At 41.6% G+C, this 25112-nt stretch overlaps 3 protein-coding genes across 4 annotated transcripts; 2 read left to right on the top strand and 1 right to left on the bottom strand.

Annotated features, from left to right (window-relative positions):
• Nucleotides 1–751: 751 nt before the first annotated feature.
• m6pr (mannose-6-phosphate receptor (cation dependent)) lies at nucleotides 752–4796 on the bottom strand. The gene is made up of 7 exons (XM_088306866.1): nucleotides 4503–4796; nucleotides 3925–4097; nucleotides 3683–3852; nucleotides 3349–3458; nucleotides 2975–3105; nucleotides 2632–2758; nucleotides 752–1965 (listed from the first exon to the last, which is right to left on the bottom strand). Exons 1-7 carry the CDS (start codon nucleotides 4506–4508, stop codon nucleotides 1843–1845), a joined length of 840 nt encoding a protein of 279 aa, XP_088162992.1. The 5' UTR covers nucleotides 4509–4796; the 3' UTR covers nucleotides 752–1842.
• Nucleotides 4797–6534: 1738 nt separating this feature from the next.
• arhgef5 (Rho guanine nucleotide exchange factor 5) lies at nucleotides 6535–21031 on the top strand. 2 transcript variants are annotated; one of them, XM_088307211.1, is made up of 15 exons: nucleotides 6535–7064; nucleotides 7528–10920; nucleotides 11966–12008; nucleotides 12108–12157; nucleotides 13848–14218; nucleotides 15031–15191; nucleotides 16102–16254; nucleotides 16321–16450; nucleotides 17055–17129; nucleotides 17550–17639; nucleotides 17722–17864; nucleotides 18634–18777; nucleotides 18869–18939; nucleotides 20011–20115; nucleotides 20189–21031. In XM_088307211.1, the coding sequence occupies exons 2-15, from the start codon at nucleotides 7548–7550 to the stop codon at nucleotides 20329–20331; spliced, it is 5052 nt and encodes a 1683-aa protein (XP_088163337.1). In that variant the 5' UTR covers nucleotides 6535–7064; nucleotides 7528–7547; the 3' UTR covers nucleotides 20332–21031. The 2 variants fall into 2 exon arrangements, with proteins under 2 accessions (XP_088163337.1, XP_088163338.1); XM_088307212.1 differs by having other exon boundaries at nucleotides 6536–7064; nucleotides 7528–10251; nucleotides 20189–21030.
• Nucleotides 21032–21572: 541 nt separating this feature from the next.
• Nucleotides 21573–25079, top strand: LOC148328743 (gamma-aminobutyric acid receptor-associated protein-like 1). Its single transcript, XM_088306178.1, has 5 exons — nucleotides 21573–21643; nucleotides 22451–22540; nucleotides 22645–22723; nucleotides 23533–23651; nucleotides 24650–25079. The coding sequence occupies exons 2-5, from the start codon at nucleotides 22451–22453 to the stop codon at nucleotides 24713–24715; spliced, it is 354 nt and encodes a 117-aa protein (XP_088162304.1). The 5' UTR covers nucleotides 21573–21643; the 3' UTR covers nucleotides 24716–25079.
• The last annotated feature ends 33 nt before the right edge of the window (nucleotides 25080–25112 follow it).

Raw genomic sequence — 25112 nt, 5'->3', positions numbered from 1 at the left:
GCTGCTCAATTATAAAAAAAAAATATTAATCACGATTATTTTAGTACAGATTCAAATCACGATTATTCAAACGATTATTATTTTTTAGTACGAAATAAATAAATATATATATATATATATATATATATATATATATATATAAACTTAAAACCAAATCTAATATATTTCATCTTAAAATAATAAAAAAAAGAGGCGCAAATGTATAATTATGCATATGATTTTCTTGTGTAAAGAAACTTACTTGCTATACACTTGCCATATAACTCTTGCAAAATTAAAAAAAAAAAACAATTTCAACAGAAGGCTCAAATTTTGAACTCAAGTATACACTATAGTATTAGACATAAAATCACTTCTAACAATGTTATATACATAATATACACTGCACATAACCGTTTTTACGATTATGCTAATTTTGCAATTGTTGCGTTTAATAATCAAAATTGAATTTCAATTGCACAGCCCTAGTGCTCGTAATTTTCTGTTACGCAAACAAAATCATGTAAAACTTTGATTAACAGATGCAACCAGTAAACTGCTGTTTATGTGGGAGTGCTAAATTATGGAGCATTAATAATCTATCACTGACTAATTGACATTAACATACTTTATTATACAATTTTCGTATTATTGATTTTAATCAAATAAATATTTCGTGTCGTTCGGACTTCCGGACTAATTCTGGTAACATATCCACGAAAGCAACTGATCTTAGTTATATTTCATCAAATAGGAAAAAAATCATCCCATGTTGATTTAAAAAGAACAAGCATGAAATGTGTTTTTTATTCCAACACCACTGCATACAGAAAACATCCACACAGATTGGAATCACAAAAAGTACAACCTGCTGTGACTTGCACAACCCATTCTTCCCAACTACGGGTTGACAAATTCCAGATTGTGATCCAGGATTCTATAGATTAGCAAATAATGTCAAAGAAATTAAACAAAAAGAATGAATTTGATGCAAATAAAGCGATAAATGACATATTTAGGAAATTCTGCTTATTTTCCAACAAGTTCTTAAAGCTTCATTTATTCAACGATGAGTACACGTACAGTGTGTACAATACAGGGCAAGTGGTCAAATTGTAAAGATTTTGAAATAAATTAGATGAATGCAGAAACAAACAAAAAAAAAAAGACATAAGTTTTTGTTTTATTTCATTGGCTGTCCCTCGACATCATCTACCAACTGTAATTAAATTGCTTTTTCTATCAACTTTGGTCATTTGCAGTAAAAGTGCATTTATTTTATCAAAATATATTCACACATATGTAGTTTCTGACAACATACAGCTGCATACATTTTCTTTTCAAGAGATGTCAGGGGATTTTTTTTAGATTTATTAACGGTTGTTTTATTCATACATTACATCTGTAGGTCATAAATTAACCACAACAGTTTGTGACGATAGGTGAAGTGAAAGCGTTTAAACAATAGCCCTGCCAACACTAAAATTAACATATATATTATGTAACCAGTCCCAAACTAAAGTTTAAAGGAGCCGCAGTGTTTTCTAACCTATATATAACATTCTATGACATCAGCAAAAAAAAAAAGAAAAAAAAAAAAAAGAAAGAAAAATAAATTGTATCGGGTTGAACACGTCGAAACTAACATTCCTGCAGATTCCTTGAGAAGAAATCTCACGGTAAACAGACGAATCGCTCATTTGTTTACCAGCCAACGAGGTAACAAACGAGGTGCGCGTGAGGGAGGGGGCCTGTACGGCATATGAACGCACACTCAAAACGGAAACTGAGTTTGCCTACAAGCGGTTTCATCAAAGCTGTCGGTAAAGTCACAGAGTGAAAAAGCTGATGATGGAGGCGAGGTCACATGGGTAACAGGTGGTCGTCTCTCTCTTCGGGCTCGTCGTCCAAGGGCTCCGTGGACACACCCGTGTACGTCGGCGGCTCCTCTCGATCCCGTGAGCGGCACACAAAGTCGCAACCGTCCTGGGGAGCGGATTGTGGACAGTACGTTAGTAAATGAGAGGATTTCTGGAGAAATTGCTTGTGAATGCTGGAATGCTGTATGGGAAAATAGAACTTTTTAAAATGTAAAATTTCAAAATATTTTTTTGAATAATGAAAATTTATTGGATTTTGTAAAAACTTCTATTTTCTGCTTCGATTTGAAACTGGGAAAAATAGGGGAATGTGAAAGGTTGACATGTTGGCTGGAATGAGTTGAACATGTTCAAGTTGGAATGATTTGAAATTGCCAAGGAGGCAATAATGTCGAAAATGTCTGAATATGGGAACTTATGTTTGGCATTTTTGCAAATTGTTCCCAAGGTCAATTGAATGAGCAGAACATTTAGAATTTGGAATTAAAAAGATATGAATCTATTTTGTTGAACGTCTCATAATTGAATGGGTGAAAAATGTAAAATTGTGCAAAAGTTGAAAAATTCCCTGGATGGCGTGAAATTTTCGAAAATTTTGAAAACGGAATGATTTGAATTGAATGGAAAACGTGGAAGTCATTAGGCGCGATAAATTAAGTAGATTAAAACAAAAAAATAGGACCAACACATGTGCATCTACCTTCAGCAGTCACACAATTTCAAGCTGTAGTTGATTGCTACAACGTCCACAGCGATTACGAGTTGGATTTACCGCAGAGAGATTGCCGACTTCCGTCCAGAAAGCATAATTGGGGAACTGCTCCATGCCTTTGGCCCCCACGATGAGCCGCTGGTAGAGGAAACCTCCAATGAGGTAAACCGCCAGGAGGCAAAATGCGCTGGAAAAGGAAATGAGAATAAGAAATGGTGGAAAGACTCTTCAAAACGTTTAAGAAAAAAATTAAATACAGAGATAAAATCAAGCGATTGAATCCATTTATTTGTATTTTTTTTAAACACAAGTATCTTTACTTCCACTCGAGTACAGAGTACAAGTACCGACATTGGCATCGCTGGAGCTAAGTGTACTACATCACGTCCTGCGATGTACTCACACAATGAGCACGATGGAGCCGGTGCTGAGCTTGTATTCAAGAGGCGGACACACGGCACTGGACTCAAGCTTGAACAGGTAGAAGCAGTTCTGCTCCCGTTCTCTGTTCTCTTGCACCACCTCTAGCTGGCCCTGGAAATAGAAGAGAAAGAATTACAAGAAAAAAAAAAATAATTCTGTCTACATGTGCTGCTGCAGCTTTTGTGTTTAAAATATCCATTGCCTCAAGGTTTGTGACATTGTGACACAAATATTATTCTTTAGCCCATCTTTGGTGTTTTGTGTCGTGTGGTAGCAAGAAGCTGGCAGACATTCCTAAGATGGGAGAGACACAAGTTTTTTTTCTTATTTTGTCTTCTGAATCTACCTACTCACCACGTCCAAATTCCGGTTGCAAAAAACCATCAGGATGGCTTTCCTCTGTTCCTGGGAACAATGAGTGTCGTATTTTTCTCCGTTGCCGTAGAGCAGCCACACATAGTCACCTGTGGAGGAGTGTCAAGAAAAAAAAAAAGAAATAAGCACAGACAACCAATATGTAGATTTCATGATGAAGCACAAAGCTTTAATACTAATATCGTTTTGTTTCGGAGGATAAAGAATCTACGCCTGTGAGAATTGTTGTCTGTTCCATTCCTGTGCTGCTGCTGCTTGTGGTCAAATATAAGTTACGTTATTGTAGTCCTATGTATTAGAAACAGCATCTCACTTCCTCCGATGACTTCGGTTGCGTTGTACATGCCGATCACCGTTACTTTCTTCTCCGTTTTCTGGCCTTCCACTTGAATGACGCCGGCTCCGGGAACACCGCCCGCGTCGCCGCACAACTGGAAAACATACGAGTACTTGTTTTCTCCCACCTTGGCCTCTGCTGTGAAGCTGTCGTGAGGGGAGATTTGCGTTAATCAACCTTTACATTGCTCGTGGACGTCCGTCTGGGCTACGACTTACTTCCTGCGACAGAGCGGCTCGATTCGCCGAAGGACTTTCCGCTCCGACTCGGACTCAAATGTGAGTTTACAGTTGTTGGTGGGGTCGTCCGCGTGGACTCCACTCCCTCGCAGGACCAGCTGAACCACCAGTGTCCACAGCAAGAGACAGCTTCCGATAGGATGCGTCAACACCTGTAAAACGGCAATACAAAAAAAAAAACAATAATCACTTGATGACATTAATCCAAAGCTGTTCTGTGATTGGTTGGTGACCAGTCCCGGGTGGATAAAGTCAGCTATTGATTTCAAGTTCATATTGATGGACACCACAATGTGGCATTTAAAATCTTTAAACAGCTACTTTGATGATATCGTATGGTTATTAATGATAATACAGACCTTCAATGGGCAAACATCCCATGGGATGATTTAAGCAAACGATGTACTTGTGCATCTATTTTCAATTAGTAAACAAACACTTAAGCTGCAATCGCCAATAGTCGCATTGGCTTCCGAACGTGCTGGCAAAAAGCATGTTATGTATGTTAAACTTAGCAAACAAGGATCAAGTGAGAGCGGGCCTGATCGTTAACGTACCTGCATGATTTCTACTTTAAGCAGTTTCGCGTCCCAGCAGCCAGTTACTGAAGCGTATAAGCGATGCAGCGTAAACGCCACTTCCTGGTTGACTTTAACGGACACGTTGCTTCACGTTTGTCCTTAAGTCATATAAATCGCATTATTACACACGGCTTCAAACGCCTTGTCTGCTTTGGTAGGTAGATTATTTCCTTGCGGGAAATGTTTTAAACGTCACCCGACCGGCTAAAGTGATGCAAACAGAACGGTTAGCAGGGTACGGAAGTGAAACTAAACATGACGTCACGTGACAGAAGACGCCAATGACAGGCGCTAGAGCGTGTACACCTTGTCAGCTGACCGGAAGCGTCGTGAAACGATAGAAACGGCTCATGCTGGGGGGAGTAAAATGGGCACTTTTTTGAATAATTTATTTTTAGAATGGTTTTCACTAGAGGTGGCAAAAAATGATTTTACTACTGTTTCCAATTATGTAGTGTCAATAAAGACTGAGGAAGATATGGTTCAACTCCTTTAAGTAAAAAAAGTGTAGTGGGAAATATAATATGTTTGCAATTGGTTTTTGTTTTTTTTACTGTCAATTATATGCAAAACCCGTTTTGATTGGCATGATGGAAAAAAAAGCTCACACCATTTGTTTTCTTTTATGGATTTAGATATAGTGCACCGAGAAGAAAACATAAATCTGCTTACCCATTGTCTTGGTCAAGGTACGCCAGATACAGAGACCGTATTCAAACATTCAAGTTTGTATACTATAATAAATGTTGGAAAATATATATGTTACATTCAGTGTTGTTAAAAACAACCATCAAGTCCTCTCAACAATGCATCTGTCCTCATTTTTTACCCCCAGCATATCACTTTTACAAGCTCATGTATTTGTTCCTGAGGGTTGCTTAATGTTTGGCTCTAGATTTTTTTTTCATCAATTCAAACAGTTATTTTCCTTGATTTCTGCAACAAATCTACATTGATGCTTTAAACATTCCATGTATCCTCAAACTATTTCCAGTAAATGAATGAATGCCATTTATTTCTACATTTAATCAAGTCAGCAAGCCACAGTAATGTTGTCTTGAAATGGCAACATCAGCTGATAAACTGATACTCAGTTGGCTGTTTGAGATTAACACCGGTGTTCTTTTGAAACTATCTTGAAAGTCTCATCTCATTTATCACCAATCATTGTGAATGGGACAAAAGTCCGAATCCTGTGGTGGACCAATCAGAAACAAAGAGCTTAGTTTGATGAACAGTTGTGCCCCCAACAAAAAAATGACCATGTAAGCCTCTTCAGCAGCAACTGAATGCATTTCCTTAGGGGAACAATTCTTCCAAAAATGTTAGTTTCTAAATGCAGCGCGCAGGGCCACAGCTGCACAATTTATGATCCTCAAGAATTAAACAAATATAGTCTCGTCTAGCCTTCCAACAAAAATATGTCAGCTCTGGTTGTGCATCAGCATCAATCTATCACAATCAGGATTATTGCCAAGAATGCGTGCAACATTAACAAGGAATTTTCCTGTGGAGAAAGAAAACGCAGAACGTTTCAAAATATGTCGATAATGATAAGAACAATAGAAAACTCAATTTGCAATAAAATGCATCAAGACCTATTTGTGTGCCTCGTGGTTTGCGTGTTTGCTATTTGTATCCATATACGTGTTCAAATAAATTAAATGGAATTAAAGTTACATTTGAAATTAAAACAAGTCATTTTTAATCACAAACAAAGCAGCAAAGCTAATGCGGTTGACACCCTTGCAGTGCCCCCCCCCCTCTGTGATTGCATAATCTATTTTTCAATTATTTCAAAGTCCGTGTTTTTCTTTCTCCTTCTCCCGAATACCACTCTTGGGAATGCAAGCGTTATTTTTCAAGGCCTCAATGAGACTTTCTCCCCTCCCCCGCGCCATTATCACCTTACCTACCTGTGTGTGTGTGGGGGTGTGTGTGTGCGTGTGTGTGTGTGTTGTGCAGCCACACCCGGCTACCCTGCATCCACCAATCAGCTGCTCGAGCCAGAAACACCAAGGAGGTGTACTTCCTGTGTGTGGTAAAAGAAGAATGGGGCAGGACAGCACAGCCAGCGACTTGTGTACTTTTATTCCTGGGACTTTCATGCCGCGGCTAAGGGGAGGGGAGAGAAGCCAAAGAACTGGACCAGACCCTGCAAAATTTGTATTTGATTTATGAGAAAAAAAGTTCAGTGACAGCGACTTATGGAGGCTAACAAGGCACGAGGGGGTTGAAGGAGGAGGGGAAAGATAAGTGTCAATCTGTTGAGACTTGTTTGGGAATTTGAAGAAGGAAGGAGGTGGGGAGAGCCAGAGCAGGCAGCGAGAAAGTGGAGGAGAGTTCAGGCGTAAACATTGGGCTTTTTCACTAGCGTTAGATAAGTGCTTTCATTTGGGAAATATCTTTGAGATTGAATAAGTCACCTAGGACAATGTGAAAGCAGAGAATGCATACTTGGGTGTTGTGCAATCCCCATGCTTGAGAGCTGATTTGGACCACGGGGGAGACCAGCTCTCCCCACGACTTCACATTCAGGTGAGTGGCTTCTCCATTCTTGGGATTTTTCACATCAACACCACTGTGAGTGTTTTTCTGGACCGGTGCAAGGATTTTATTCGGTCGTGACTTACATGTTAAATGCCGTGCCTATGTGTAACAGGCGCTTGCGTACTTTAGGCCTCGTTTGGTATGCTGCGCTTTGCAGGTTTGTGCTGCATTCTTAGCCAACTGTGGGAGGGTGTCACCTTTTCTTCTCTCTCGGGCTTGTGTCTTCATTTTTGCTCGGTAAACTGGAGGCAGAATGCATGAAGTTACTTTGTATCATTCAGTTCTGTAAGCGTGAGGCATAAAACTGGATGAAACCGGCACAGTGCTCTCAAGTTGTTGGAGCAAAACTTGTTGCAAAGTCTTTGTTTGTACTTCATTATATAAGCTGACACGGCAACTTGTCTTTTGATTTGAATGACTTTGTGACTCAACTGTGTGAATTGTCTTTAAGGTTCTTCAAATTATGGTGCCATGGGGACCAAAAGGCCAAATTGCACCCTCTTTGACAATTTGTCAAATATAAAGACGTGTGACCGAAAGCTTCAGCCAGGCGGACGACTCTCCAGGGATCCCAGTCCGAGGCCAGCCATGACTGCCCAGTCAGAGTGGGAAAGCAGACGGGAGGAAGAGGAACGGAGGGTTCGGGAAGTGGAGAAAGTGAAAGACAAGTCCAGGTACAGAGATAAAGACCCCCGTGAGAGATACTACGAGCAAGACAGAGGCCCAAAAATCAGGCAGCGGGAGGCTGGCCAAGAAAAGAGGCAAGAGGATGAAAGGAAAAATGGAAGACCGCTGTCAAATATAGAAAGGGACTTTGAGAGGACGATGGAATGGGGCTTGAAGAAAGGTGACACATTTCCCAGAATAAGAAGTCGTGAACGAGATGAAGGACGTGAGCAGAGGCACCAAAGAGACAAGCCGAGAAGGACCGAAACCGTTGGCTGGGACCACGAAAGAGAGCGAGCTCAGCAAAGGGAGCGGGAAAGAGGCCAATGGAGAAACTATGAAAAATCCAGGCAAAGGTATCAAGAGCCCGACCGTCCTCTGCGAGACAAAAGGAGAGACCTAGAGTCAGGGGCCTCGAGGGACACGAAAGAGAGAGATCCAGCGAGGAGATGGGAAAACATGGGAGGCAGGGAGGCCAGGAACCCCTCACCGCACAGTCGAAGGGATAGGGGAAAGCATCCAGACCATCAGGAGCAAGAAAGGAGCCACAGGAGAGCCGGAGGAAGGGGTACAAGGAGCGAGGGAGACAGTGACGAACGAGAAACAAGGCGGGAAAAAGCGAGGGACAGCCGAGAACGGGATGGGTTGACATATCAACACAGTAGAAGTGAGGGAGACAGCAAGGGTAGCTCGGCAAGAGAGCCTGACAGACACAGGCACAGAAACAGAGAGGCAGACCGTGTCGGGAGGGAGGAGGAGAGGAACCGGGGGCGACGTAGGGAGCTCGACGGGAGTGTAGCATGGGAGGAGGGAAGACGGTCTGGTGACAGGGGTGAGGAGCAGTACTACAGGGTGCACGGGCCGAGGAAGGAAAGGCCAAGACAGGAAAGAGAGGCTGACCCTAGGTGGGATGACACATCTCTCAAGGAGGTGGCCTCTGGGGCCTCGCCGAGATCTCAGAGTAGTGGCGAGTGGAGCGGCGATATGGACAAAGACGCACGACGCAGGCGAGGCAGAGACGGCTCAGAAGGGAGGGAGTTGGGGAAGGAAAGCGAACGGGACGACAGGAGGAGTGCGCAGCCAGGAAAGCGAGATGAGCAAAGGAGAAGTGAGATAGACAGAAATGAGGTGGCAGCCTGTGTGCCGGAGCAGAGACGGATGTGGTTAGAACCACAAAGGGGCAGGAATAGCAAAGAATCGTCTCTGGAGGATGACTTTTTAGACAGAGAGAGCCCCGTCAAGTGGAAAGAGTGGAGGCGAGAAGAGGAGAGAGAAGCGCAAGGAGGACGTGTTGAAAGTTGGAGACGGGAGGGGTTGAGTTTAGACGGAGAAGAGGAGGTCAGGGGGGAGTTAGATCAATTGTCTGGCAGCGATGGAGGCATGAGGGTAAGCTGGCAGAAGGATGAAGACAGAGAGAGCAACAGCGAGGAGAGCGAAAGGGGAAGTGAGATAGGGGGGAGGCCACACAGAGACCGAATGCTCTCAGGAGAGGATGGCTTTGTGACTGTTTCGAGCGGAGGTGACGACGAGGACGAGCCAGAGGAGTTTCTGGACTGTCAGGACTTTTGGGAGGGTTCGAATGCAAGCGACGCTCGCGCTACTCCAGGCCATGAGCAACAGATGAGGGAGGAATATGATAATGAGGAGGAAGTCGCCGGGAGGGAAAAGAAGCCCAAGTACGTCTTTTGCGTGATCGGGCAAACGTTAACGCAACCCAAGTCTGACAGGATGTCGCCGTCACTCGCTGAGCAGCAGGAGGAGGATGACGAAAGACACAACCTCCTTTCCGAAAGTCTTCAACGCAGCAGCGATGATGTCAGCTGGCAGCCTCTAGATGACCTGCGTCCCTCACCGAGGGGGAATGATGAGCATGTGATGAACAGCCAGCCGGACGCTGACAGCGACAGCAACAGGTGTGCAGAGGACAGCCAACAAACATTTTCTCCACAAGACAATCAAAAAATGAGAGCGGGGAAAGCCGAGCACCCGTATGCCGAAATCGGCCCTTTCAAACGGGACTCACAGACTGAACGACTCCTCATGAAGTGGAGGGAAAAAAGTAAAGAAATTGAAGCGAGGAAAGGAGTCTCTGCGCTGCCGAGGAATCCTTACGCCGATGTCCAGTCTCAGGTCACTTTTGAGCAAATTCTTCCTGCTCTAGAAGGGCTTAACGTTGAAGCGATGAGCCCTGAAGAGAAAGAGGCCATTCGGATCCGAATGAGCGGTGCGTGGAGTATGTCTGAGGAGCCTAAGCGCCATTCGCAAGCCCCTCATCTTAAGTGGGCCAAAAACGTGGTACGAGAGATCCTGGGACACTCGGGAGAGGACGTATTAGAGGACCCCAGCTCCGAGGAACAAGAACTCGCGCCGACCGAGGCGAGCCTACTGGACGATGTTGCGCAGGGGGCGGCCGAGATGCGCCTCCGTAGCTTGAGAGAGGACGAGCCGCACTCCGACCCTGAGCCGGACCTGGAGGAGGAAGAGCCTTTGGAGGTGGAGGGTCTGAGAGGTATGGGGCAGGACCAGCAAGACATGCATGCTGACCAGCTCTCAGCATTGCATGCTGACACATCCGCATACACTCATGCTGACACATTGTTAGACACAGAAGGGAAGGAGGATCAAAACCCCGCAGTGGATAAAGAGTCTGAACCGCAGTCTGATGTCGATTCAGAGACGGTAGCTGTTGACGTGAAAATGGTTGAGGCGGCAGACGTAAAAAAGTCCGAGACTGAGAACGAGGCCAATAGACAGAAGGAAATGGAGATGTATTTGTGTGTAAGCAACACGTTGTACAAGCCTAGCAGCTGCCCCATTCTCAATTATCAGTCTCAGTCAGATCTCCTCGTGCCCTCCATAGAGGGAAATGAGAAGGATGAGGAAGGTGAAGAGTTGTTTGAGGTAGAAGGAGAGAGAGAGGATGAGGAAACGGCTTTTCCAGAGGGTCAGGGCTTATCAAGTGTCGAATCAGAAACAGATGAGTGTAGCACAGATGGAGCAGTCCCGGAAGCGAGGAAACTGACGATGACCAGCAGTTTCCGGGATTTGGGTCCGGAGGCCCGTTTGAGGAGACGGGGCATCCGTAAAACCACCGAGAGAAGAAACGTGGTGCTTATAGAAGTGGAAGAGGAGGAAGGTGTTGCGAGGGATCGCAGAACTCGAATATTCACGACATCAGGTAACCAAAGAGGAGGCAGTCCCTGATTCTGATGTTTTGGTTCTCAGCTCGCCAATCAGCACTCCCCCCCCCCCCTGTTTTCTCAAATGATGCAATATAGAAGGTGTCCCCAAAAAATGTGACATAACTTTGGTATCTAACGTTGAAGTATCTAAAATTTGATAATTAAGTTTACAGGACTCTTCAGATTTTTTTCGAGTTAAAGCAGTTCCGATGTGCCTTAACATTTCTGTGACATCATTTTGTCCAGAAACCCCACCGACCAAATTCTCTAGTTTACTTTTTTGATGAAATTACCCGTTTTGATGGGGTGAGTCCATCTGTGGGATGATGGCGAATATTTTTTTCGGATGGTTTACATTCTTCAAGGTAAGGTCCATTTTTTTAAACACTTTGTAAGAGTCCAAGATCTCAAAAAACCAAACGTGGTTAACTTTACCAGGTTACGGTTAGTTATGTAGTTTGTCGGACGATTATTGCTCAAGTAGAGTACAGACACCCAAGAAAACTCCTTTAATATACACTTCCCTCCACTCTATTTTGAGAATTATCAACTTGAAGCCTTTTGAATTTTGTTTTCTCAGTCACATTTTAAATGATTTTTTGGGGCTCCTTGTATTATAACTGATTGTCATCTGATTTTGATTTGCATGATCATTTCCAGAATCTAGCCTCATTTTGTTGTCCTATCACATCCCCCTCCTCCCTGAAAAGCCAAATCTGACGGTCCCGTCTCACAATTTGACTTCACCAGAACACTCCTCTTCACTGTCACTCTTACTCGATTGTGCTCGGCATGCATAACAGGTAACATTGTGGTTAGGTGGTGGGCGGAGACAAGTGGAGGTGGAGGCAGTGAAGGAAACCAAGAGCTGAAAAGTAGTACAAGTTGAGCAGCTTGGATCAGTCACTGTCACCAAAGTCCATTCTACTAACTCAATTACTCAACCATTTATTTATTTATTTTTTTTAATTTCCAATTTGAACTCTGGTGCGGGAATGCTATTGTATAATGTTTTGACGACTGGACACGTTCTTCTTCCAGATGAGGATGATCGCAGTAAAAGCTGGGGAGAGGTGGAGCTGAGGTGAGTCCAAAAGTCAACTTTAGAAGAGAAAATACTAACTTGATGCTGAACAACAGTAATTTCATTTTGATTGCAAACTACTGATTTTTGTTTCTTCAGGAACATTTTGGACACAATTGGAAGACGCAAAAGGAATTCCAAATTTTTCAGTGAGTATCTCTGATTTCCGTTCTGAAACATGTTAAAACAAATCCAATGTGAGTCGAGATCTGCTGAATATACTTTAAGATATCACACTTTTGTGTTATAGTTGATATTCGCAAATAGACATTTGTATCTGTGTGACTTATTGTCTTGTTTTTGTACATTACAACATTCTTGGAGTATTTAGTTTTTGCTTGCCTCTTTAATTTAGGCTGGCTTGGTTTAATATTTTTGGCCCAAATGTTCCAGTGGTTCCATTCCTTGGATATCTCAGCAGTACGTCATAACCTAAGTTTTAGCGTATTGGTCTCGTGCAAGGATGAATAAATAGAACTCCACAGTGAGAAAACATCCCACGCTTGTTTTCAGGATAATTTCCTAATAAATCTTAACCGGGCGTATAAGTTGGTGGGTGGCGGGGCAACGTGTCTTCTGAAGTGTATCTGCAGACGGGAAAAGCGTGACGCATTGGCCCATTTCCCTTCAGTGTGTGTGTGATTCATCTGGGCAGAAATACTGGCTTAAAACCCCCCGCCTCTTACCGCACACACAGTTTACACCAAAATGACACAAATGGAAATGAAAATGTTTTTTTTTGACAAGGTAAACGTTCCTGGGTGCTCTTGACTCGCATAGATGTTGTCAAAAGTGGAGAGTGTGCATAAGTGTGTAGTGTGTTCACACATTGTATATGTGAGTGTGTCTGAGAGCTAAAGGCAGGTTTGCGCAAGCACTCATATCTACAAACTTGCGGGAAAAACAGCTGCAGCTGTGACTTTACATTCCAGCAAGTATGTGTAAATGATAGTTAGCTAGCTAGATAGATAGATAGTTAGCTATGTCGATGGGTAGGTAACTATAGCTTAATAAATAGGTAAATTAGGTAACTAGCAAACTTCATAGATATGTACATAGATGGGTAATAATCTAGGTTGCTAGCTATGTAGGTAAGTAGCTAGCTAACGAGATAGAATGGTAGGTTTATGTAGCATGCTAGCTTAATAGATAAGTAAGCTCGGTAGCTAGCAAACTAGGTAGAGACAGTTAGATAGGTATATAGACATAGGTTGATAAGTAAATGGGTAATAAATTAGGAAGCAAGGTTGCTAAATTGCCAGCCAAAATGCAAATCCTCCGATAAGACAAAGGGGCCAAATTCAGGTCCAGAAAGTAAACCCTGTCTAAATTTGTCTTTAGCCACAGGTGCTTCTACTAAAGAGGTTGTTTACCAGCTGGTTGAGTAGAAGTATCTGCGTAAAGAACATCTGTGGCAAGGTTTACTTTCTGAATCTGAATTTGCATTTTGGCCGTCGATAATTTACTCATCCTGTGAGCAAAATTAAATTGTTTATCGCAGCGAGAGCCACACGTAAACTCCTGGATTAATAACTTAGTACAAACTAGGAAACAAAACAATCCATTACCGTATTGAAAAGGTGAAACGGAAACAAAATTTTACTCTAAACACTTTTAATTATGATACAGCCGCCTAACATTTGTACAAGTAGTGCAAAGTTAATAATGAATAATAGTTGAATTTCACATTAAACCTTGAAAGAAGTTAAAGATATAATCAAAATGGAAACGTGCCACCACATTTGAATAACATTTTTTTCAAGCCTCTTGCCTTTAACTTCCTGTACCTCTTCTTTTTTTTTTTTCTAACATCCTCTTCTTGCCCTGATTTTCTAAAAGATCGCGCCCAACTCTACCAGCAGTACAGCGAGGCGGCCCAGAACATTGAAATCCTGCGGCAGTCTCGCTCCGACGTCCTCTCGGTCAGCGAGGAAAATTCGGCCTCTCCCGCTCCGTCGCCGCCTCCGGCTCGCCGACCTCTCCCGCCACTGCCCCCGGTCCCGCACCCGCACTCCCTGTCCCACGCAGGTTCCATCACCAGTGTGAGAAGCTTGCCTCTGCCCGAGCCCTCGAGGAGCGAGGGCAGGCCCTCGTCCCCGCGTCTTTCCATCTCACTCACGCAGTCCGCCACGCTGTGGCGAGAGCTGCCGGGAGTCAGAAGTAGCAATGAGCTGGAGGATCTCACGGAGGACAAGAGGCGGCTGCAGGAGGTAAAGCGACACTTGAACGCAGCTTTTAACAAGAGGTGGTTGGAAAGAAATCCGACCTACATTTTGACTGTTCATTTTTTTTTTGTCCAATCAGATTTCAGCCTCTGTGTGCTGCCGGGGCAATCTAATCTGCCCAGGGCCTTCAGAATCTCAAGTTGGACTGAAAACCTCGCAAAAAAAAAAAAAAAAAAAATGCGGGCAGATTCCGAATCAGCACCAAAAAAAAAAAAATCTATAAAAGTTAATTTTGCGCACCAAAAAAAAAAAAATCTATAAAAGTTAATTTTGCATCTCTGATTTGAAAATTGAGTAAACATTTCATGAGCAGTTATGTCAACACATCAATTATATCATCAGAGGTTTTAAAGCCTCTCAAACTCTCCACAGAACAGAACTCAGGAATTTTTCTTCAGTACTTTGGTAAAGCAACTGAAAACAAAAGAAAAAGGTGCGCTGCTAGATTGCGTTTTTTTTGGCGTGATTTCATATCTGCAACCAATGTTTCGCTTTAAACGGGGCGTAACCAAAATGAATCAGTTATTACCTCACAACTCAGTCTGCTAAAAAAAATCTTACAGAAATTCTGGACTTTCCGCATCCTTCTCCAAGCAGCGGACGCAGTTGCGTAAGCATTTATTTGAAAACTAAAGTCTGTCTTTACCGGTTAAATCTGCAATGGAATTGACGGGGCTCACTTCCACTTTTATTTCCAGTTGAAGTCATAAAGACGTCACCGATGGCAGAGCGGCCATCAGTCATAGTCGCGCTAATTCTCGTCACGAAGTTCCATGTTCCTCTTCTTGTGTTTATAGGTGCGATTTGAAGTGGTGACCTCGGAGGCGTCGTACTGTCGCAGTCTGGACATTGTCGTTGAGCATTTTGTCAAGTCCAAAACGCTAGGGGCGCTTCTGACCACCCAGGATCGGAATTGGCTCTTTTCCCGACTGGCCGACGTCCGTGCCATCAGCCACAGGTCAGACGGCATGCAGCTTTAGCAGGGGTGGGCAAAATATGGCCCGCGGCCCACACACGCACAATCTGTTCTTTAATCTGTCCCACTGAGCATTTGCATTTACAAGAGTTCTGTAATATTTGTTGCATTCATTTTGCTGTTTATTTACTTGTTTTTATTCATTTATCCTATGAAATAATCGGTTAATTAATTGATTGTAATTAAACAACTATGAGTCAAATACTACATGATCAATATATTGGTATTTAGTAAACATTTGGTTAAGCAATTTATTGTAGATGGTAAAATTCAAAAGTATTTATATTATAATTCTTCATATTTATTTACATTAAAAACATAATTAATAATAATTAGATATAATAGGAATATTATTAAATTAAACAATTTTACAGACCATATATTGTTTTAATGCATAACTGTTAAAGAATCTGCTAATTTATTCATCGCAAATAATAAAACACTAAAAACAATAAAAATATATAATTTCATAAACATTTTTGTATTTTAATAACTGGTTAAAAATATCCATTGAATAAAATAAACTTCTTATAAATAAAAAATATATATCTAACTTGTGATTATAATTTTAAAAAATTATTAACCATTTGGTTAATTTTTAATAAAAACAACACAAATAATGCATTTAAAAAAGTCATAAATTATATAGCAATTGCACTACTAATGTAATCTGGGGAAAAAAATGTTTAACAGTTTTACTTTATTGTTAATAATGTGTTACAATTAAATGAATTGTAAATCCAATTTTAAAATTAGAACGATGATGTACAATCTCAGCTTTTAACCGTCCCATCCGTCGGTTTTGATAACAGAAAGTGGCCCTCGAGCACAAAGATTAGTGTGCAACGAGACCCAAATGAAAAACATTTCAATTTGATATTTTATTCCATAGTTTCCTGTCAAAACTGGAAGAGCGGCTGGAGTCTGACATCATGCACTTTACCGTGTGTGACATCATCGCTCGCCACTGCCAGCGCTTCAAGATGGTTTATGTGCCCTACCTCACCAACCAGTCCTATCAGGACGCCACCTACCAGAGACTCATGTATGAAATGTTTCATTATTTCATTGTGATCTTATTTGCACTGCTGAAACTCCTCAACTCTTTTAGGAATGAGAATCCAGGTTTCAAACGCATCGTGGAGAAATTGGAGAGGAGTCCCGTTTGTCAGAGACTTCCCCTCCGTTCCTTCCTTGTCCTTCCATTCCAAAGAATTACACGAATTAAACTGCTGGTCCAGGTGGGTTTGTTGTGCTTTCTAACAATGCATTTTTGTGGGCGGGCCAAATCGGAGTTATGGTTTCCCTCAACAACTTGATGGAAAGCCAGTTTTGAAATCAGAAGCCAGTAAGCGATTGTTCAACAATTCCTCAATTTATTTTAAAAGGGGAGAATTGGTAACAAATAAATGGCAATATCTCATATCTCAATGTTGTTAAAAGTGAAGAAAATATGCTAGAAACAGAAAGTTACATTTGCCCTTTGCGGACCGAATAAAATTAGGTTGCGGGCCAGATCTGGCCCCCGGGCCTTGGGTTTGACACCGGTGATGGGGAAGAACCGAACTCTCGATGCTGTTCATTTTGTGGCGCTTTTCTGATGTGTTTGGGGTTTTTTTAACTATTTTTTGTGGCATCTTGGTGCTCAGGATGTATGTTTGAAGTTTTGTAAAAAAAAATAAAAAATAAAACAGACTACATTTAAAACTGTTTAAAATCCAGAGTGCACGACTTTCGAGGCATATTTCCCCCCCCCCCGATTTTATTTGAATCCTGAACTGCGCCACAAAATTCTAACAGTTTGTATCCTTCCCTTGACCAAACACTCTTTTATGTTCTTCCCAGAATATCGTGAAGAGAACAACTGCGGGCACTCCAGAAGCAACACAGGCCATTAAAGCCTTGAGACTTTTGGAGAAGGTAAATAAATTCCTTGTCTGTCAAAGTTTATACCCCCATTTTTAATGCCAATCCGAAGATCGAGTAGGTCAGTGGTAGGCTAGGTGTGCTGAAGGAGGATGTGGTCGCCCGCTTAGTGTGTCTGGGCTGCTTCCTTTGCTCAAGCCTGATACTCGTGTGCGAATCTTCCATATTTTTTTTTTGCCATGTCGCTGTTTGCTGAGTTTTTTTTTCCAAACCCATACTGTGCCCCTTTCTTTCTTTTTCCACCTAAGAAAATTAGGGCGTCTTATCAGGCTTCCCAATTGGTCAGTTTTTTATTTATTTATTTATTCATTTTTTTATGTCTTGGACGGGTTGTAACTCTCCAGCGAATTTCATCGCGCTGCATTCGCGACGTGCAACGAGTTTGAGTTGACTGTTACCCCTTGTGCCCTCCAGCTGATCCAAGAGAGCAACGACAGCATCTCGCAAATGAAAAGCATCGAGTCGTTGGTGTCTCTCAGTGCCAAGGTGGACTTTGAGTGCAGGGTACGTCAAACCTGTAGGATGATCTTTGGGGGTTAATTCCCAACGGTCATCAATTCTGATAATATGATCTTGCTTGTTGCAGACTCTTCCTCTCATCAGTCAGTCTCGGAGGTTGGTACGGGAGGGACCGGTCACCGAACTGATGGATTTCTCCCTCAAGGACACGGAGAGGAATATTTACATGCATCTCTTCAACGACTACCTGCTGCTTTCGCAACAAAAAGAGTGAGTCCACATTTTTTTACTTTTATTGGATGACTGATTCATGCACTCATCCATGACTTTAAATAATTATTTACAAGGTCCTGTTCCGCATACCTTTATGTTGTCCGTCTTATCAAAATGTTCTCCCGAAGGTCACGTGATTCTGCTCGTTCAGAACACATTTTAAATTCTCTTTTCACGGTAAAACACTGGATTCAAGAGATCATACCTATTTTTTTCAATTTTATTTATTTATGTATTTATTTTTTTTAAAACCTCCTCATTCCTCAACTTTTCACAATAAAATTACAGAATAAAAAAGGAGATTTGACATATTTGTTTACCTCCTCCTTCTATTCCAACGTTCGAAATTTTCATCCGGAGAACTATTAATCTCATTCCCCAGAGTCGCAAATTTTCATAATTTAATTCCCCAAAATTAAGAGCTGTTTGACATATTGACCTGTTCATTCCATATTTCTTCACAAATCAAAATGAAGCGCTTTTTTCAAAACATTTATATCCACATTTCTTTACTGAGTCAAACTATTTCAAATTGCCAAATTTTTCACACTAAAATTCCCAAAAAGAGATATTTTAAATATTTACCCCCCTCCGTTCTTCAATATTTCCCGACTGATTCAAACTATTCCATTTTCAGGTCTCACTCACTGCATGTCAACAATTCAATCGCGCGACATTTCAGTTCCGCATCAGCGCTTGATCATCCACCCGCATATACATTCCTCCCGAACTTGTACTTTCTCGTCACGTGACGCTCTTCTTGCAGAGGCGGCAGATTCACGGTGATCGACCACGCCCCCGTGGCCGAGCTGCGCGTGGAGAACTGCCGCGTCAAACTTCATTCGCTGCAGAAGAACCTGTTCAGGCTGCACATGTCGCCCAAGTCGCTGCTGCTCAGGACCGACACACAGTAAGAGGCGGCGCGCGCATGTTGTGATTAAGTCGCTGAGGGAATATGCAGTCATTTTTTGGGGGGGGCGGGGCCTTTTTGTTTCCTTCAGGAGTGATAAGCTACGCTGGATATCCGCCCTTTCGCACCCCCACCCTGAAGTGGATTTTTCCTCCGCGCAAGGTGAATGTTTCCTGGTGTGCTAGTGCCGCCACTTTCTTAATGATTTTAATAGTGTGAGAATGTTTGATTGTCTCACGATTAAGTGATTCCATTTCGGACATCATTTTGCTCTTCATTATGTCATGCACTTAGGAGGCATGGTGCGGTAGTGATTAGCATGTTTGGCTCGCAGTTCTAAGTTTCAAGGTTTGAATCTGAGCTACGGCCTTCTTGTGTTTTTTCCATGCTTGTCTAATGTAATGTTGCGGCTGTTCAATGTAGTTAGGTACATTTACTTAGAATTTCATTACATTGCTTGCATCTGGAAGAGATGGTAAAAACTAATGCTGTCAAGCGATTACATTTTTAACTAATGAATAAAAACAAATCTGTAATTAATTGAGATTAATCACATTTTTTGGACTATTTTTTGTGAAGCTTTTAACAAGTATTTGCTTGAATAATATCTTGTAATTGATGTAAAATGACCAAATATGAAGTCTATTTTAAATCAAAGTCTAATAGCTTTCTTTGATCCTTGAATACGATTTAAATCAGGGGTGGGCAAACTTTTTGATTGGCGGGCCACAATGAGTTCTAAAATTTGACAGAGGGGCCGGACCAGGAGCAGATGGATGGAGAAAAAAAATACATTTAATTTTAAATGAAAATGAACAAAAGCATTACAACAAAATATCTTTGAAAAAACACAGTATTTAGAAAATAAAACATTAACAAGGTTTATTCATTTAATTTTTTTCAAGTTCGGCGGGCCGGATTAAAACGTTTAACGGGCCACATGTGGATCCCCGGACCGTAGTTTGCCCACACCTGATCTAAATGGACTCATCTTTACAGGAATTATTCCGAGAAACAATTTCTCCAAATTTATACTGTACATGTGTGAACTCCTAGCATGCAATCACACTCGCATTCATTATGAAATTTTTGTCAATTATATAGTGGTCCTCTTTTTTTTATTTATTTATTTTTTTAACCAAGCTCATTACTTGTAACTTGAAAACAAAATCATGGGTCTAAGAGTCCTGTCATTCTTTTTATATTTAACCTATTTTCCCCGTCTCTTTTTAGATTTCCCACAGATGCAGTGTATCAGAGCTTTTGTGGCCCAGCAGCCGGATGAGTTGTCGTTAGAAAAAGCTGATATCATACTGGTGCACCAGCAAAGCAGCGACCGTAAGACCATTTCACCTTCAAACTGATTTCAATCGGTGGAGATTTTTCCTCAATGCTCTTTGGGTTTCCCCAGATTGGGTCGAGGGCACCAGACTGTCCGATCGGCATCGTGGATGGGTGCCGGATTCCCATTTGGAATTGATCGCCAACACCAGGGTCCGACAGCGCAATTTGTCGGATGCCCTCAAACTCACGACGGCCACAGCTACGGTATGAGCGGGACTAAAAACCACAGACTGTCGTGCATCTGCTTCCTTTACATTTCTTGTCGGGACCCGATTGGAGAGTCATCATCCGCGTCTCTGAATGTGGATTCCTGCCCTTTCATTAAAAGGAAAATATGCAGTCTGCCTCTTTGGAGCGATGCAAGACTGCAGTAGATGAGGCCTGAACCTGTGGACGCTATGAAAAATATATTCATCATCACAATGGCTGTAATATGTGTTTTAAAAAGCAGAAATATTTTCCCAAGAGATGTTTTAAGGAAAATAATACATTTGTATATCTACTAGCGTGGAACAGATGAGTTGATGACGTCTGGATTAATGCAGCGCGAGCCTCTGCATGCAGTAAACCTTGACAGGCCTCAATGTAAAAATGTGCAACTTCTTAAATGTACAGATCATTTTAGGTACACAGTGAATATGTTTCAATAAATTCAGATTTCAATCACATGGAAACACTGTGCAGGTCTAACTGGAATGTTTTAATTTATTTGGAAACACCGAATGAGTTCCAGAGGCGGGCAGTGCATTTGGTACTTGGGCCTTCAGAGGGATTTTTACCGGAGTTAATCCACCTGCTAGTTTATATGACAAGAAAAAAAAATAACAGTGCCATATACATAATCTGGATACATTCAGAACAGGGTGATAAAATAAAATGTAATGCAAAAGCTAAAACTGAAATTACATTTAAAAAAATGATAACAGACTATGTGTGGCTGAACCGTTTGAACTCCACTGTATGCAATGAAATCATTTTTTAAATTAAAAGTATTGTATTGTGTGTAGATAAATCAAGTAAAAAAACTCTTGATTTATTACTGCCAGCAAGGCAGGTCTGAGGCATTGATGCCAAAGCAATAAACATGATTGGGTTGTTAACACGTTGTTTTGAAGTAATTCGACCTTTAAACCTATCCTATTTGTATTTACTTCGTTAATTTGCATCTGCATTGGAATCCCATCAGTGCAAGTTCCTTCACGTTGAACTCAAGGCATGCCGCTGCAGGGCAGACCACGTAAAGCACGTAGACTTTGGGGGCGTTTTTTAAAAATGTTTCGAAAGCGCCGATTGGCGGACTGTTCCGTTACTCCGCAACAAACGGGCAGTCATTTGTTGAAACCAGAGACAATTCACCAATGAAATCATAGGAATGTCATCAGTTGTGCATTCTGAATGGTCTAGCATTACTGTCAATCAACATGACCGTCTGTGATTGGTCAGAAATACTGTGGGGCCGACCGTGTGCTATTTGTTGTTGTTTTCGTGGAGCGGAAGACGGCAGACGACATCTTTACATAAGGTTAGACTCCGAAGTTCTCAAAAAAATCATTTGAGCGATATCCATTTTCTATGATAATTAATTTGGTGAAACGACAAACAAGCGGCGGGTTTTGTGCTTACTCGGAACTGGAGCTGAACCGTCTTTAAGCTATCTTGGAGGTACGTGAACCAGAAACCACGACTCGGTATTCCTACAAAATAGTCCCCAAAGCAGCCTTGACAGCTGATTGGTTAGTTTTAACGTGACTATGTTTTAAATTCAGCGCCACAATTTTGATAAATAGTCCTAAACGTGTCAGATAGTGAGCCTCGATTAGGTTGGTTATCAGAATTGGACCGTCGACGCTGTCCAGCCCAACACTGTTGTGGTGTCGTCACTTGACGTGACGTGTAATTTTTGTTGCTCAATGACCTGAGTTTTTTTTTTCTATGGCTCCATTTCGCGCATGTGACCTGGAGGCCGAACACGAGATAAGTGCCTGAACCGTTTGTCGAGGCTAAGAACAGTTTCGAGCTCCAGTCTGTTTACTGTTTATTGTTTACTGGGTTTTGCCCCGCCCACACCCGTAAATGATAAGTGAACCCGAATAGTGCTCTTGTAACATTTTTCATTTTGTTCGTCTCACCCCATATTGTCAAGTAGCTCACAACTAAGACCAAACTGCACAGGCGTGTTTCATGACTCACAACCGACTTGTTGACATGTGATCTGTCACTTGATCAATGAATGTACTGCTTAGTGATGTCATCTTTTCTCGTTTGATCGCTCAATAAATAAAGCACTTGTCTGTCAGCTTAAAGATTTTTCTGATCTCTTTGCATCCAGATGGCAAGTCAGTACCAGCGCTCGGTACCGCTGGAGGTGAGGAGAGCGGAAGGAGAGCGTGTCCGGGGCAAGCATCCTGACAAGATACCGGTCAGCATGACAGCAGATAGTTGATTTTGTTTTGTAGATGCCGACAAGCCATTCAATTGATTGTCCCTCGCCCCCCTTTTTTTTTTAAATTTCTCTCTTAACAGATCATCGTGGAGAGGGCCCAGCGGTCAAGAGCTCCTGAACTGGACAAGAAGAAGTACTTGGTGCCCTCAGATTTAACAGGTACATTTAAAATAAACCGATTGCGCAAGTCAAGATTTCATGCTTTAACATTGTGCTCCATCAGGTGTGTTAGCTTTGGCCACCAGGGGGCAGTATAATAAAGAAGTATGTTATATGCTTCCTAAGCTATATGGTTTGTCAACGTGTTGCTGACTGAATGTTGCTTGTGAATTTTTGCTCCTAACTCAGGAGAAGAAATCATCTGTGCAATGGCTCGTACCTCAAAATATTCGTAAATGGGTTTACTTGTAATTTGAGGTACCACTGTAGCGGAATATCAAGAATATTTGTAATTGACACCCTCACAGAGCTTTCCAATTTCTGATAGATGCCACAAGATGGCGGTAACGTTATAAATAACGATCTAAATGAAGCTCTACTGCTCACTTCAACAGAGTTACCTGGCAAAAAGATGGCGGCAAAGCAATATCTTATCTTGTTTGACAAACTTTTTTTTTTTGCTTTTTTTTAAGCACAAAAACACCTGATTGGTTTTACAAAATTGGTGAATGTGAGTTTGCATATGCCAAATTTTTCATTAATTGGATCATAAATCATAATTAAATTACAACAAAGTTAAAAAAAATAAGTGCCTGAATGAATTTATTGAAATATACTATTTTAGCTGTTTTACATCCTCTATTTTATTTATTTTTTTCACATCATCTACGAATAATCAATTATTGCCTACGTTCATAAAAGTACACCCACCCCTGTTTTCCATCATGCTTCTTTCCTTACTAATTGCCCGAACCAAAACGGCCTCCGCTGAGAATCTCACGTTGTTTCCTGCTGTCTCTCGCTCTCAGTGGGCCAGTTGTGTTTCCTCATCCGCCAGCGTGTGTCGTTGAGACCAGAGGAGGCGCTCTTCTTCTTCGTCAACAACTCCATGCCCCCGTCCAGCTCACCTCTCTCTGCAGTCTATGAGGTAATCCATCACATTTTAAATGACTTTTATTTATGTTCATGTGATTTTTTTTTTTTTATTTATTTTTGTATTTTTTTTCTCAAGCAACAATGACATTTTTAGAAACAAGTTTCCCCATCATGTTTTTCCCCCCCGCGTTAACTTACTTCAACTTCCTCCGAAAAAATCGAAACACAGTCATACCTCGACTTAGGAATGAACCGACTTAAATCTTTTCCAGATATGAGCTGTTGCTCTGAATTTTTCTTGTTTTGAATTGTGACCCAAAACTTCCCAATCAAGAAGTGTTCGTCTCAAAAGGGTCAAAGTGTATGCGTTAAACTCTTTATTGACATAAGCGAATAGTTCATTTAGCCTCTTGTTTATGATTAAACTCATTGGTTCTGTTCCCCCCCCCCCCCCTCATTTACTGACATGTTTCGGCGGCAGTCTTCCGCGTTCAGAGTTTATTGACTTTCACCGTTGACATTTTTAAATAAATAAAAAGACACAGCTTATCAAAGTCCATTTACAACACCACAAATGGTCTAACAAAACGAGCATTGTTTTGATTGTCACAACATTTTAAGAAATGGATATTTGAGCACAAATGTTGCAGCAACACACGTAGACAGACGCTGTAATAATTCAGGCATTGTATCCAAAACGACTGCAAGCTTCCCGAGTCACTTAGTCGTGAAACTCTTCTTCGAGTGTTTTGTACATCTGTATTTTACTGCCTCCTCCTGGCCAAGGTTTAGAAAATAGAATGAGCATTTCAATGAGTATTGAAGCATGAAATCACGCGTGCATTTTTTTTGTTTTTGATAGATGATTTAAAAATACGTGCTTCCTCTTGGCGGGGATGTGCCTTCATGTCACAACATGTGCGGAAACGCAAACCTAAATAAATGTAATAAAAACTAAACGCCGCCGAATCACCCAGCCCACTTCTAGACTGTGAGTTCTTTTACCCAAGAGGGCAAGTAAAATCTAACTGGTGTTGCGTTGCGTTCCAGGAACACCACGGAGAAGACTTGTTTCTCTACATGACTTACAGCAACGAGAGCGTTTACGGCGCCTGAAGGCAACGCCACGCCGGCTCGGCCTGGAGGACGACAACGAGAACGAGGGGAGGCGGGAGACGCCATTATTCATATTATAATAATAATAATAATGTACACGTAATCACGGAGTGGGCTAAAAAGGCTGAAGGTTGCAGTTTCGTTTATTATTAAATGTTTACTTTTTTTTTTTATTTCGTGGTAAATGGGGAAAAAAAAAGGAAAAAAAGTGATGGAAAAGGAAGTAGTCTTGTGAACTTGACCGGCGCTCCCCTCATCTTTCTCATGTGTATTTAATGAACATAGTTTTGTCTTTTTATAAATGGCGCAATCGTGGAAGATTATTATTTTTTTTTTTTTGTGGCAAATAAAGCTGACAAACGCATGGTAATGAACGGTTTATTTGAGCATATCATGT

The sequence above is a fragment of the Idiotropiscis lumnitzeri genome, chromosome 10, assembly GCF_059441095.1.
Source record: "Idiotropiscis lumnitzeri isolate Australia: NSW breed Sydney's pygmy pipehorse chromosome 10, RoL_Ilum_1.0, whole genome shotgun sequence".
Taxonomy (NCBI): Eukaryota; Metazoa; Chordata; class Actinopteri; order Syngnathiformes; family Syngnathidae; genus Idiotropiscis; species Idiotropiscis lumnitzeri.
This window is presented reverse-complemented; position numbering and strand designations above follow the sequence as displayed.